This window comes from Glossina fuscipes, unplaced genomic scaffold (assembly GCF_014805625.2).
Source record: "Glossina fuscipes isolate IAEA_lab_2018 unplaced genomic scaffold, Yale_Gfus_2 128, whole genome shotgun sequence".
Taxonomy (NCBI): Eukaryota; Metazoa; Arthropoda; class Insecta; order Diptera; family Glossinidae; genus Glossina; species Glossina fuscipes.
The window spans coordinates 137,468-153,437 of NW_023998471.1; the positions used below are offsets into that span (position 1 = coordinate 137,468).

General features: G+C 32.7%; 3 protein-coding genes across 4 annotated transcripts; 2 read left to right on the plus strand and 1 right to left on the minus strand.

The window, feature by feature from the left end:
• The first annotated feature begins 2,977 nt into the window (after nt 1-2,977).
• Nucleotides 2,978-7,716, plus strand: LOC119640886. The gene is made up of 6 exons (XM_038039193.1): nt 2,978-3,225; nt 3,304-4,071; nt 4,155-4,284; nt 7,133-7,318; nt 7,387-7,525; nt 7,586-7,716. Exons 1-6 carry the CDS (start codon nt 2,981-2,983, stop codon nt 7,714-7,716), a joined length of 1,599 nt encoding a protein of 532 aa, XP_037895121.1. The 5' UTR covers nt 2,978-2,980.
• A 35-nt stretch (nt 7,717-7,751) lies between these two features.
• Nucleotides 7,752-8,342, minus strand: LOC119640775 (the record flags this gene model as incomplete). The annotated part of the gene is made up of 2 exons (XM_038039001.1): nt 7,752-8,007; nt 8,169-8,342. Coding segments are annotated over 2 exons (402 nt in total), but the record flags the coding sequence as incomplete, so codon positions are not given.
• Nucleotides 8,343-14,684: 6,342 nt separating this feature from the next.
• Nucleotides 14,685-15,805, plus strand: LOC119640802 (triosephosphate isomerase). Of its 2 annotated transcripts, none has more exons than XM_038039036.1 (3): nt 14,685-14,793; nt 14,857-15,438; nt 15,524-15,805. In XM_038039036.1, exons 2-3 carry the CDS (start codon nt 14,902-14,904, stop codon nt 15,728-15,730), a joined length of 744 nt encoding a protein of 247 aa, XP_037894964.1. In that variant the 5' UTR covers nt 14,685-14,793; nt 14,857-14,901; the 3' UTR covers nt 15,731-15,805. The 2 variants fall into 2 exon arrangements, with proteins under 2 accessions (XP_037894964.1, XP_037894966.1); XM_038039038.1 differs by having other exon boundaries at nt 14,687-14,793; nt 14,860-15,438.
• Nucleotides 15,806-15,970: the final 165 nt, after the last annotated feature.

A 15,970-nucleotide genomic window follows, 5' to 3' on the forward strand; every position in this document is an offset into this window, starting at 1 on the left:
AATTAAATATTCGAATCAAAAAGAAAGCTTTGCTTTTAATCAGAGTTACTGGTACTGGTTTTTTAAAACTTTATAATAATAAATCAATGAATTTATTAAAAGGCCTCAGCGATCCAGTCGCCAAAAGAAGAAAGACTTTCAGATCATTAACATGGCTGGTATTTAACCTTGATTTCTAACGTAATCTTTTAGTACATTAATTACATTGTCCATCAACATGTTTTTTTTCCAGTTTTCTGCACTTTCGCACACTGCTGTGAACGCATAACATTCAATAAAGAAAATGCTGAAATCAATTATAAATTTCATGTCAACATTTGCTCGTATTTATTACCTTAATAACTACGGTTTTTTTAGCTAGCACAGGATTATCTACGATAGAAGATTTTTCATTCGTTAATGATCCTCGGAAGTATTCATTACAAACTCCTTAGGCTAGGGTTAGCGAAAGGCTTAAAACCTATTTACTGATCTGCATCTACCCCGACAGTCAAGCCATTTTAAAGTCCCTAAAAGGACGAATGATAGCATGAAGACTTGCGTTGGAGAGTCTTCAAACACTCAATGAGGTGCCTGGCCATTCGAGGGCAACAAAAGGGCTGGAAAGTTCGAAGAATCATGATATGCCGTGAAAATTTTTGTGGCGGACCAAGAAGCCATGTGAATAAGCTGATATCGCAATGGTCACAGCAAAAATTGAATTGGCATTGAAAGCAATGTACAAGACAACAGCAAAAAGGGACTTAAAAAAACTTCTGTTATGGCACATAAATTACTGGAAGAAGGAAACAGCGTCCTATGTTTCTAGATCGCGGTACGGATTTCCCAAGAAACTAATAATTAATAATACCATTCTCGCGAGGGAGTCCCACACGTAAAGTATGTTCGCCGGCACTCTCAAAAATTGGTATATGGATCTGAGTCGGTAGGCAACAATAGACCGAGTGACCAGCAATGCATAACAGATTTTGTCAAACAACGTATACGTGGACTGTATGAAAATTCAATGCGCTAATCGTAAAAACCAACCAACTAACGCATCCATCATTAACAAAATATTTTGCAATTTTTGAATGCTCGGTCGATTTTAGACGAGTATGAAGATGAACGAGATAATTTCTTGGACAATTTGCTAACTCTCGATAAGACTCTTGTGCAGTATGATTTAAAATGTAGGCAATTTTCCTTCTTAGCGACAATCGAAAGTCGAGCGTACAGCGCACAATTGCAAATTAGCGCTTATTTTGCCTCATGTTATGAGGCATGTTGAAGACACAATATCACTTAATGGATAATTCGAAAGAATAAAATCTTTCGATTCCTGCACACACACTTATAATTCAATGTGCATTAGCTTCCAGAAAAGTTAAACAAAAGCGTCACATGATGATTTGTTGTTGTTGATTCAGTTAAAGAAGTATTAAATACCGCTCAGATTGTGCCAGTATATTAGCTTTGCCAGCTAATGAGAGTTTATCGATTGTATGTGCTGGGTAGCTGGGAAGCTGGGTATCTTATTCCACGTGATGAAACCTTGTTTTCATTTCTTCTCAAACAGACTGCTCAATATGCTATAGAATCCGCGGACGAATAGTCCGATTGACAACGAATTCAATTATGGAACGCCTTATAATTTAGTAATCCATGCTTGTCCCTAAAGCCGTTGGCCAAACAAACACCGAGAACATTTAAGCGGATTCGAGCCTATGTTTGCATCCTCGCTAAAAAGAGAACATTTCTGCTTCCAAAACGATACTGTTGCCTACATCACTCATGAATTTTTTCGTCTCTTAAAGTATAGTTTCGAGAAGTATTTGTAGATCAATATTTGTTTCTTAATGCGTTGAAAAGCAAACTTACCGCGTGTGTTTCGAAAGAAAGATGCTGGCGGGCTTATATTGTTTCCACTAACTTGAAGTTGAAAGGAAATAACTTTGTCTTGTGACTTATTCAACAAGTTTGAAATCATTTCCTCTTCACCTAATTTATGCCTACCTATGGCATTTATACTTTGATTGGTACCCTTACAATATAAAACACAGTTTTATTAAAATTGCAGTGAAATAAATTCCAAGATTATAGTCTTAAAGCACTACCAACATCTAAGAATATCGTCTTTAATAAAAACTCTAGCGCAGTTGAGATTTGGACCCATGGCCACTGTTAGTTAATATCCTTTGTCTACGCAGCCACCCAGAGGGATTTTGAAGTAAAACTTTTAAATTAATAAAAATATAGTAAATATATTAACGAAATATGCATTTCATGTTCACTATTATGCAACATGATATTAAGTTTTGCGTTTTTTTTTTTTTTATTCTAAAATATGAAAATTTCGAAACTTCAAGTAATGACTCTTGCAACACCACGCTTCAATTGTTCGCAAGTCCTCTGTTTACGACTTTGTAACAGAATCTTGTCTTGTTCTTGTCCGATATACGGGTCTGGTAATAAGTAATTAAATGCATTTTTCCCGCTTTGTTTACTTAAGGTCTTATAATTAAACAGTAATACGTAGTGGTTATGGAATGCTTTCTTCTTGCTGGCTGACAATGTCGCATTAAAAGTTTAATGAACTTTTTTGTTTGACTATTTCCGCTAATGTTATTTATTATTATTATGTTTTTATGACTTGCGTTTCTATGTTTAACTGGTGTTCAAAACATTGTAGTTTATACTTTAGGAACAAAGTTTTTTTGTTTATTTAAAAAAAAAAAAATATGAAAAATTATTATTATTGTTTTTTTCTTTTTTTGTATATTTCAGCTAAAAACTGTTGTAGTTGCTTCTTGACGGTGGTATAAATCATGGTTTCTAAGACCTTTAAGAAAACATTACGGATCTATAACTTTGTTATAGTTTTTTCACCTAAGCCAATGCAATAGAAAATCATATTACAAAACGGATCGTAAACTATTAGGAAGAAGCAATAACGGCAAACGAATATCGGTGACAAAAGCACGTTTAAGATTCTTTAACTATGGCAGATAGTCGAGAAAGAATACGAGGTCCTGCACGTGATGGCCGTGAATTTTTGACTAGTCCGCGTCAGGTTTTAAGGCGTTTAATGTTACTATCAGAGGGACGGCAATATCGCGAAGCAGCAGGTGTTGTCGGCCGTCTAGGACCCTCGGTATTAAGGTCTGTTGTCGCAGAGCTGCCCATTGACTTGCTGTTAGAGCATTTACCACATAGCGCCTACCTTTTGGAATCATTTTATTCAAGGCAAGATTCTAGCAAACACTTTTTTTAAATATTATATAAAAAGTAAAAATTGATTTTAAAATTTATGCCATCTTGCAGATTAATTACGGTTAACCCTTCTCCAAAATTAGATGTGCCAACTGAATCGATTGTTTGGCAACTAGTAAGATTATTTTCGAATCCTCATGATACAAACATTAAACAGCGTTGTTCAAAACTTATACAATCGTTAGTACAATATGAACCTAATCTAAGACATACAATAAGAGATACCCGCAAATCATTTAATAATGCTGTCCAAGGTTTAGGTAGTCATGGCTTAACTGCTGATGCCACCGGTCAGTTGATATCTTTGCATTCAGCTTTAAAAACGGAATTGCAAAGACATGTAGATACTTACAAGATGGCTCTGCATAAATTGGAAGAGTTAAGTATGATAACAGTAAAACCAGATCCCGCCCAATCTTCACATCAACGCCTCTTAGCCATTAGTTACGGGGACATACAACAAAGACTTATTGATAATAAAACTTTATTAACCATATTGGATAAGCCGGCCTTAAAGCAATTAACTAGTCTAATTGAAAATTTATCGCAGAGAGTGGAAAACGATAAAGAAGTGCTAAAATGTGTGGGACAATTGAAACGTGTTGATTCACAAGCAAATGTTGAAAAGAGACCGGCAGCTGGCTTATTAATGAACTTTGCACGTGGTTGTGAAATTATTTTAAATGTTATGGGTAATGAGATTGTTTCAAATTCAAAAACACCAATTGTTACAACAATTGCTAATGGCTTAAATTCACCCAATGGCAGCAATAGCAGCGATGGCTACCATTCAGATGACTCAGCAAATGAGGACATTGGGTAAAAATATCATTTCATTTTTCTTTTTATTATTATTATTTATTTTTCTCATTTAATAACTTTTCTTTCATATATATTTTTAGTAGCATGGTTACTCAGTATCGTTCTTTGTATTTAGAAAATAGATCAGACACTTTAGAGTCATTGGATAGTATGCCACAGCTAAAACACGTACATAATTTAAAAGCGAAAATATTATTTTCAATTATTGTGGTGAGTAGAAAAATCAAATCGTGATAAAATGCGAAAAACTGTCCATTTTAAATTGCTTCATAAAAGCATAAATGTGCAAAAAAGTACACTTAGCCAATCAAAATAGAAAAACAACACCGTTCAAATAATAATAATAACAATATCATATATCAGAAATATAGAAAAAAATATATATAAATAAATAATATAATAAACAGTAACTTTGAATAAAAACAAAATTTATAAACATTAGGGAGACAACATAATTTCTTGTTTTTGTTTTTTTTTTTTTTAACTTTTCTGTCTAGTTTCTTCACATACCTAAGCTTGCAACTTTTTTTTACTTTGATTTTTATTTCAAAAGCAATTAGAAGCAAGAGTACACAACCATAACCTAGTTAGAATTTTAGTACCTTTGTTACTTTGACAATAAACTTACATACAAATTTAGCGCCATTTTCTCTTTCTTGTAAAATATTACATATATTCTTACAATTGCTTATCTTTCATTTTTGCAAACCATTTTTTAGGCACAAAGAGTATAACTTTTATTTAATTCTGTTTTTTCCTAAATCGCAAGTAATTATTTCATTTATCACATTTATTCGTAAACTTTGAATAATTTTTTATTTAATTTTTCTCAAAATATTTTTATTACACGTCACCCACGCTCGCCTCCTTCCCGAAATACATTGTACAACTGAAAGAGAAAAAGATTGATCAGCTCTAAAATGCAAGAGAAGTTTGAGAAGCGCAATTGCTTTTTAATGAGATTTCTTGTTTTTTTCTAACACAAAAGAGAAATTTTACATTCACAATTGCTCTTTAAAAAGGTTTTTGTCTTGTTTTTTAAAATGCAAGAGAACTTTCACATCCACAATCGCTCTTATTTTTGTTATTTTCTAAATTCAAGAGAAATCTGCAATGCATAACTGCTCTCTTTCTCCTTTTCTTTTATATTTCAACAAACACACAAACCATAGAAATTTCGAGCTTGAGGTGTACAATTCTAACTTTTTTTTATCAGTGATTTTATCAGTGACATTTTATATATAGTAAAAAAATTAAAAAGTAAGCTAAAATTGCAGTGGATTTTTCTTCCAGAATTTTTCGCATTCTTAATCGTATTTTTTGCAAATTACGCCAGAGCGCATTAAGCAGATATTAACATCGACGGCTTTTGCTTTTTTGGTCAGTTAGTTCATGTTAATTTTTTTTCCATGTTAAGTTGCGTGTCGACGGCTTTTGCTTTTTTGGTCACTTTGTTTTACAATCCCTCTGGTCTGTTAAGTTGCGCCTTTAACATAGCTGATCGGCGTTAACATTTATGTTGTTAGTTGGGCACTCAACCATTTATATATATTATAAACGACTCTATGCTTTGCCTTTCAACAGGGAATTTAGCGAGGACATGGTTATATTTACTAGTTACGAATAATCACGTAGCTGAAAGTTGCTTTTCGCTTTAGTATTTCTCAAACATCTAAATACAAATGCGAAAGCAAATTTTTCATTCGCGATTAATAACCCGATTATGATAGGCCATTAAACGAAGTGATTTTTTGTTTTTATTATTTTTTGTTATTTATTAAAAAAGAAAAACAAGCGTGCGAGTTCACAGTGAACAAAATTGAAAGCCGGAACATTGCCTTCAATGACCATTCACAACTAAAGCTGCAGAGTACAGACTCTATATTTGTTCACCCTCTTGGATAACATGGAATTAAAGAAACAACGAGGCATTTGTGAATATTAATAGGTATATAATTTGTATTGTTATTTTTTACAGGCGAAAAGAGGAAAGTAAGCAAATTGTTTTAACACTGCAATTATTATGTTGCCGTTACTCTGTAATTATTAGATTAAAAATACCAAATGCGAAAAGTCTATGTAAATAACGACGCCACACTTTTGCATTTTTAGCTTCAATTTCATGAATCCGATCAATAGTCGTATAGTAGCTGATATTTTCAATTTTAAAAATGTAATAACCACAGCATTGAAAACCAATAATTGATACATTGCGGACAAGTGTTAAAAGTAGCCTCCGTATTTTCAAGCATGCAAACAACTTAGTATGTGAAAATTTCCATAAAGTAATAAATAGCAATTATCCCACAGACTTTCTTTATGTACCAAAGTGATTATTAATAATTGTTAGGTGGGATATGAACATTGATTCACTATAAACAAACATAATAAACGGATTAAAATGAATTATTGTGAATGAAGTTTTCCAGTTAATCATTTAAGCAGCTCTGCAAACGTTAAAACGGTAGATAATAACAAATTTAGCAGCATTGTTTCTTTCCTTTTCCACTTTCATATAAAATATTCCGTTTTTATATATCTTTTATTTTCGAACATCATCAAAAATACGATTTTATGAGGAATTTCAAAAATACTAATTAAGCCTTTTTGTTAATTACTTATATTATACTAATAGTGGTTATTTAATATTTTTAAATTATTGAGTTACATTTAAATGCTCTTAAATGAAATTTTAGTCGACTCCTACATACACATCGGCACTCTATTTTCCCAAAATAGGAACTAAAAGAGAAAGTTGTTCAAAACCAAAGTAAACCGTACAAGAGATAAATAACGTATATAGGGAAAGCTATGAAAATACATGTTATCCTTGCACTAAAATAATGAAATAATTAATATTAAGGATATTTTTTGATAGTTTAATGATTGGCTCTTAATAGAAAATGTTAAACAACTTTCCATTTAACGAAAAACGAAAAAATTAATATAAAAACCAAAGAGCCAGTCAAAGATTAAGATAAAGATAGAATCCTTGAAAAATTACTTGTCAACCTTTCCTTTAACAATTATTAAAAAAGAATTTTTGGAATCTTTTCAGCTTTCATTTCGCTTGTGTCATGGTATGCGTGAACGTAAGGTATTGGAAGTAAGACGTTCGGTATATTGCCCGTTAGACAGTACAAATGAGATAACTTTAGCTTTGGATCGTTCAGTACGTAATTATTTATACGAGACGATAGAAACTTTTCCGTTAGGGGAAATTGAGAGAACAGTCTTCAATCAGGTAAAATCTACTAACCTAACAAAAGTGAAGAGAGTATAAAAATTCATTTGCAAACATCATTTCCAAAGGTATTATCAACTTTGCATGAATATCCCTGCTTGGACTCATGTCCACCGCTTACGCATTATGTAAGTAATTGTGTACGTTTGGCTTGGAAAATGGTTAACCAGAAAGTACCGTATTATTTGGACATCGATTTTAATTTAGGTAATCGGTTGTTTAAAGTTTAAAGTCGATAAAAAAAATAATTTATTAACTTTTTTTTAGGTTTTCTTCGTCCGGAAAAACATGATCGTCATTTACAATCTGATCGCCGTTCAGACTTGATTAAAGCATTCCTCTGGCCCGCTTTAATGCAAAATAATCGTTGCGTTTTTAAAGCCATTGTTGCAACTTAAGGAGATTATTTAATCTTTTGCTATTGCTATTGTAAATAAAAAATTTCTTTTCATTTAAAAAATTTAAACAATAAGTGGCTTTAATATAACGCTCATCGTTGTTTGTTTGTTCGTACACAACAAATGATGATGTTTATAAAAATCAATGATTTCATTGGGTGTAGTAAATAAACGCTCATTCGGCTTCGGTTGACCAATGGCATATAATTCCTTCCCGCATATTTGTCGTATATATAAATGATAGAATTGCTGCCGACAATAAATACTAACAATATACTTGATGGTGATATCCTGTAAGGAAAAATTGAATTAAATATATAGTTAAAACCCTTGAAGGTTTGTAATCCAAGTCTTGTGGAGTTTAGGAAGTAAAAATTTTATTGAATAATAAACGAGCTGTGTTGGCAAGCAATTAAAAAAAAGTTTTTTTTGTTTTAATTAAATTTTGTTACCGCTTCTTTGTATGGCCTCACTAAGCAAGTGCCGTCTTCTCTATCGGTCAGTACATCTTCAGCGATTGCCCGATCCACCGTCCGATAATAGAGTTCAGTTTCTATTTTTCGTTTTTCAATTTGCAAATAATTGGCATCGATTTCGTCTAAAGCAGAAAAGAAAATGTATGTTTTTTAAACAAAGAGAAAAAAAGGTAGGAATGCTGCTTTCGCCTTAGAGGGAATAGGAAATAGGAGCACTTTAAATATATAATAACATCTAAGCAGTATCCCCAAATGTCTCGCAATAATGTGTATCTTATGTAGACTTTTTGGTTTTTTAATATGGAACAATCAGTATAATCAGGGATATGCCCTATTCTTGTAACAGGTTGAAGGTCAGAGAGAAGTGAAGAAAGACCAGTGGTCGCGGTAACCTAGTTCCTGTGATCGACAAGTGACCGAGGGGCATACTCATTTTGTCAAAACGTATGCAACGCTCAGAAGCGAGCTTCAGAGACTCCACAAAGTGTACATATTCTTGATTAGTGTCAAATTTTGAATCGACTTAAGCACGTCTGTCTGTCCCTCTACGCAATTTCTAAATATTATCCTAGTCGCAAAAATGAAACTACCGGCTTCAAATTTCGCAGAAACGTTGAGAGTTCTTGCACGCAGGTTGGTATTAAAAGTGGGCCAAATAGATCGAAGTACACTCCTACAGAACTGCTTTCGCTTTTCAAAAAAAATAAATAATTGATTTTTTGCTCATTACTAATAAACTAGAGGAGAAAAATCTACAAAAATTTGAACGTTTATTCCATGGGCACTATCAAGTTCGGGATGCATTTCAACATGTCCGTCTATTCGTTTGCCCAACTCTGCAGTGTTTGTGGTAAACGTTTTCCCGTTTGCAAAAATTAAAATATCGCCTACAAATTCGCAAAAAAAAATGAAAACGGTCCAAACCAGTCAAAGGACGCGCCTACAAAGCGAGCATCTTTGCTTTCCACATTTTTTGATCGTTGCTCGTAAAGTACATCACTATATAAAGTTCCACTTTTATTTTGAAAACAGAAAAAATCTGCCCCGCCCACCCATATTATAGAATACCAAAATTTTTTTTTTCCTTTTTTTACATTTTTTTTATGATAACGGCGGTGCGTATAAAAGATTCGATCGCGATCAAATACAATTTTCTTACTTGGTTTTATTTTGCGTATCCCTTGGACAATGTTTCTAAAAAGGATTTCGGAAATTTTGGAAACATTATTCTAGGCCGCAGGAAGAACAATGTGCACTATTCTCACTCATCTGAGACGCCATAAGGGATATACATTCTTAGTCAACGTAAGAATCGAAGTTGATTGGTCGAAAACGTCTATCCCCATCGTCACATCGTCCGACAATCCATCTCTCAATAGCTTGTTGTTGAAACGTTGCAGCTTTCATAAACTGACGGAAAAATGAAAGCTTGGTAAACAGACTCCAACCAGGCTAAGTCTAACGCTTTGAGAAAAAATTAACGGAAAATATCTCAAAATTTAATGTAAGCATGGACGTGCTTGGCGTGTTAATGCGTTCAAAATAAGCAAAAATATTTTAAATTCGAATCCATTAAAGAATGCTCCATGTAGAAAAAGTTCTCGCACCACAACAATAAATAAAATCCTTTAAAGCTGTAACTAATAAAAATTCACTGCAGGTCGAATGTAATTTTCTGAATTGTTGCGCCTTAAACTCAGCTTACCTACAATGACGTAATCATGCTCCGTCGACATATTTAAATGTATATCACTTATGGTTCTTCTTTCGTCGCTATTAAGTGATGGATCACTAATCCGGTTATGTTTATGGCAGATGCAGCAACTTTTGTGAAATGAATGGCAACAACAGCAATGTTTACAACAACAGCAACAACAACTGTTATGACAATCATTTGAATTTGGCGCTAAAGTATCGCCAATATCGTTAAAAAATCGAATAAATAGATTATATAAAACGGTCCAGTAAACGCGTAAACACCAACACATAACTTTACGCAAATTAAAAGAAAAACAACCGAAAAAGTTTTTATGTATAATTTGTTGATTCTATCTTTTCTCGTTTTGGGATTAAATTAATAAATAATTTATTTATATTCTTTAAAAGATCTCGTTAAGCTATCAAAATAATAGCAATATTCATAACAATTAATTTGATATAAGATGAGTAGAGCAATTAATAGCGACATGTTTACGGTATGAGAACTTTTCGTACACTATGCATGCAAGCATCACATATCACATACAACTCATTGATGAGAACGTTGCTATGAAACACAAATATGCAAATCTGTATGCACATCAGTGTACATGTCATGTTAATTGAAAAGTTTATAGATTCGCTCGCTCGTGATGATAGAAAATAATTTTACTCTGATTTCATTTTTGCGTATATTCTTTGTCAAGCTTAATACTTTTTATTACTTTTTAACTGATTTGCTGAAGGTCTTTAAAGCATGTGTTTGTAGTTCCGATAAAAGCCTTCAATATGTATAAAATAGTTATAGCCATAAATGATTTTAATCTCTATATATATATATATATATACATATATATATTTTTTTCATTCTTATGCCTTTTTGGAGCCTTTTCAAAATACTATACTCATTTGGAAATGCTATAAATTCTTTCGAAATGTTGCATAACGCCATTTTTTAAATAACCTAACATTTCCTCTATAATATATATTTGTTCACTTATCTTCCTGATACAACATCTCAAATGATAGTTTGTTGCTTTGTAAAGGCTTGTAGTTTAGAAGAACACAGGTAAGGTAAAAAGTAGACCTAGTCCAAAGTGGATGTGAGTATGATAATAAAATTTTAAAAATTTCATCTCGTTGACGTATAAAATCCTAATTTTTCTAAGAACATTTTTTTGAAGTGTATTTCAGAAATGGTCCCAACCCATATTCATTTAGTATTTCAGAATACTGTCCTTCACCGATTTTTGCGTAGACGTATTAAAATTGGAAATATGGAAGGGACGAAAGTAAGGCTTTATATGGATAGTAGTCTGAAAAATCAACTCATCACAAATGGGCAGAAAGTCTTAAATATTTTGAGAAAATCGGATTCGGAATCAGTTGGGATATTATAAAAGCTTATTTTTAAAGTCTTCCTTGATTTTGCTTACAGGCGTAGAAGCTTTGTAGGGCATAAATGTTTGCTTGACCTGGCATAAACAAATTTATTTTTTATAACTTTAAGCTTAATATACTCTCGTCGTCAATTTTATACATAATTTATTTAATGATGATTTTTCTTTCAAAAACTTTCTTCTTTCGGAGAAAAGCCTTTGGGATGTCGAGAAAACCACCCCAGATAGGCCGTCTCCAGGGCGACAGCGCATGTAAAGAAAAAAAAGTCGCGCTAGTGTGTCCTGCTGTGTATGGACAACTCCAAGGCGAAAGGATGAGAAAGCGCGTTGAACAATTTGGCTTCATTGGGCGACAGATTTGTGAAACACTTGCACTCACAAAGGAGACACTTATACAAAAGCATAGCATAGCCCACGTTATGTCGATACTCAAGAGTATCGAAAATAGTGACAACGTTCTCTCGTCACCCAATGGTCTTCATAGCCCTTCGCCGTGCGCGAACGCTAGCTTGCTGACTGAAGTTGGAAGCTCCTCAAGCTATGGAAATTTCGCCTCAATGCAGTGGACGGAAATGATTTGGATTGAATTATATATCCTCAACTGTTTTCCGTCGTTTCTCGCTCTACGAACTTTTCAATGAATATTTTTATATTTATAAATACATATAAATATTTAGCAATTAATTGTTGAGATGAGAAAATATATGAGATGATAATGATGAACCATTGACTTACAAGTCTCTTAGCGCACACAAATATATACATAATAATTGTTAAGCATATAAAAGATAAATAAGCGTTAAGTACACTTTGTTTTTGCATACAATTGAGTTGAGTTAATCTCACCAAAATTAGCAAATTAAATTTGTCAGCGCATAGGTAAAAAGGCCTTGACTTTATTAGGGAATAATTAAATACAATTTCTATAAATAGGGTGCAGCGAATTCGATTCCACTTGCTCAAATTGCTCAAGTAAAGTGCGGTAACATAACACTTTCTCTGTACATAATATTTAAATAGTGTGTAGTAAACAACTTCTTCCGGTTTGTTGCTCATGCACGGTTTGCTTTTCTTAGCACAAATATTATAACGTTTGTAGTAAAATGTTTTTCTTTTTTTTTAGCTTCACAGAAACTGTCTCCCGCCTTTATTGAATGCGACTTTTTGGATCCAATTGTAATTTAAAACCATTTTCATTTTATACGCTTTTGAATAAAGATTTCACTTAAAGATGGCAAACTGTACAAGAGCAACAAAGAATAGAGCTTTTGTATGTGTGAAAAAATGACCTTGAAAACACATTGATCTATCAAGATCAGACATTTGTGCGCATGTGTGCGGACAGGCGAAGTCCGGTCTTTAATGAAAAACTAAGGAGTTTCGATGAAGCAGTGATCTTCTTACTTAAGTCTTTTTACTTTTGCTAATCTATGTGTGTTTTCATTATTACAACACAATGAATAAACAATTTATATTACATATATAATGTAATACAATTTATAATTTCGAAAGGGATTGCAAATGGAATATTAGAAGAATGTGAAGACCCTGAGAGTAGAGCACAAGCATAACGTTCAGGAACACTTAAAGAGTTAAAGCGAAAATCTTTAAATATATTCATTAAAAAACAACTAACATCGTTATAGTTCGGCAAGGCCGACCATTAAATACCCTGCTCTAATTCGCCTATTATAGGTCAAAATACGTCAAAAAGTGCACATTATTTTCATGTAAAGGCACACTTTTCTTAGGGGTCGTAGTCAAAATTTAACAAATACATTGAACTTTCCAAAAATTTTATTATGTTTCAGTTTCCATTGTAGAAAATTAGATATTATACTTTTTCTCCATATAACGGTAAGCTTTCCATTATAACTCTTATATTTGTAGGAGCCTGAAAATTAACCTTTGTGATCCAAATTCCCTATCCTTAATTATTTTTGCCAAATTACTACTATGCCTCATTTTCCATCAGAAAAAAATAAAAAATTAAATCTTTTTCTACTTGCGATTCATGAAAAATTTTGTAGACAGTCGGATCAAAGAAATAAACCCAGGTTGCTCAATTTCGATCTACTTAAATTTTATATTAAATAACTATCATGAACAAATTTTGATCATAAAACATTAACAATTAGGCCCTTTTGCCATATAAGTGTTTACATATCCTCACAGTCCTTATATGCAGTAGTATCCAAAATACGCACTTATGCGGTCTAAATTCGGTAAGGTTAATTTCTTTATAAATCAATTACTAAAATATTGACACGTGTGTCTGTCTTTAGACCTTCCAGATAAACCAGTAGAGTGGCCAGTGGTCAGATGACGTCTTTTTTCGTAGATTTTCCAACGGTCTTTTTGAGAAGCGCTTAGAAAATCGGGAAATAGTTCGAAAAATGATTTGGGAAAATTGGGGGACGGGATAAGATGTCATTTGCACATCTGATATAAAAGATCACTGCAAAAGTGAGCTAACGGACATGAAAAGTTAAATTGATGAAATTGTTCACCAATTTTTTCATTTCAACTTCTACACGGAACTCTCAATTTTTTTCATATTTTTTAATGCCACCTCTTCGTAAAAAAAAACGTTTATTGCATTTACTCACAATTTTCATTACCAAAAGTGGAATGAAGTTTGCAAAGAAAACAAAGCTTTTCTAAATATATCGAAGCACGTGATTTCAATGCTGATCAATGCTGAGATTGTATCACCATAAGGCAATTTTAGATAAAGCAAGATTCCAGACGATAAACCACCTAAATCACCTAAACTGTTGTGAAACGAAATTTTTTAAAATTGTCAGCCAAAAAAAAAAGAAATATATATATATATAGACATTTTTGTCTTGTCTTCTTGCTCATCATCAGGCAATTTAATTAAATTTGTATAAGCCAGAACAATAATTTCAAATTACGTGTGCGAAATATTGCTTGAATGGATTTGCTTAACAAATCAACAAGAACAGCGTGCGGATTTCTTCTTAAATATAATAAGACCAAAATCTCAAAATCAAACGGTCTAAGTTGGAATGTTGCGGTAAGATTGCCAAATGTGTGTATACTTACAATAACAGTTACTTTCATATTCGCCTATAGTCAGTCATGAAGATATCACATTCCACTTAAAAATAAATTAAGGATTTCTATTAAAAAACTTGCTTCTTATTTTACTGAAATATCAAAGGGAAACCCAAGAATCTTTAGTTTTCCGGGAAACAATACTAAATAGCAACAAAAACTTTGCGATACGTAAGCATGTGTAATTCATCATTTGGCAGCACTTTTTGCTGTGCTTCGCTATAACGAGGTCTTTGTTATTGTGAATGGTATTTAAAGAAAGAAACAAAACAGCTGCAATTGTTTAGTGAATAGTATTCGACAAGGTCATTTAAAAGTTATTTACAACGTAGCCTTTACTCTTGGAACCTGATAGCCATAAGTTAAAATAAAAGCCAGTTCTCATTCCATATCCAAGAAAAAGGAAAAAAGCTTGAAAGAAGGTGCTCAAGATGTTTAATTATAGTTCGAATTGAATAATAATCAATCTTTTAATTTATCTTTAGCAGGGAAATCGTTTGTTTGCTGTTGATTGTAATAAAAAGGGGAAGATGTCGCGTAAATTTTGTGTTGGTGGCAATTGGAAAATGAATGGGGATAAGAATGCTATTTCTGAAATATGTAAGAACTTGTCTGGAGCGAAACTAAATGAGAATACCGAAGTCATTTTGGGCTGTCCGTTTGTTTACATTAGCTATGTTCGCGAACTATTCCCATCTAATTTTCATATTGCTGGACAAAATTGCTATAAAATAGCAAAAGGGGCTTTTACCGGGGAAATATCGCCAGCAATGTTAAAAGATGTCGGTGCAAATTGGGTAATTCTTGGACATTCGGAACGTCGGCATGTTTTCAATGAAAGCGATGAGTTAATTGCTGAAAAAGCAGCCCATGCCTTGGATGAAGGTCTAAGCGTGATTGCTTGCATTGGTGAGAAATTGGATGAACGCGAAGCTGAAAAAACAGAACAAGTAGTAGCTTGTCAAATGGCTGCTTATGCTAAAACTGTTAAAGATTGGTCGAAAGTAGTGGTAGCGTACGAGCCAGTTTGGGCGATTGGAACGGGAAAAACAGCTACACCGGACCAGGTAATTTTGTTTTTTTTTTTTTTTTTTGTTTAAAAAGAGTAATCGTAATAAGAGAATTTTATTTTTGTTTTCAATTTTTATTTAGGCTCAAGATGTTCATGCATTTTTACGTAAATGGTTAACGGAGAATGTTTCCAAAGAAGTCTCCGATAGCTTACGTATACAATATGGTGGCTCGGTTACAGCTGCCAATTGTAAAGAGTTAGCTGCCAAACCTGATATTGATGGTTTTCTTGTGGGCGGTGCCTCTTTGAAACCCGAATTTATTGACATTATAAATGCCAAACAATGAACAAACCACCTAATCTAGCTCTACAATGCGCAAATTCTTCTTTATTTTTACAAGTTATTGTTTTAAAAAAAATGTTGCAGAAATTTGATTATATTTTATAAAATTTTTTAAATGCTTTCTCTATTATCTTTGCAAGTAAAGAAAAAAATATATATATAAGAGTTTTGTAAGTGATTATAGAACATTTAGTTATCAAAGTTCTTTATACGATCTTTCACCTCATCAAAGCTAATATAACTT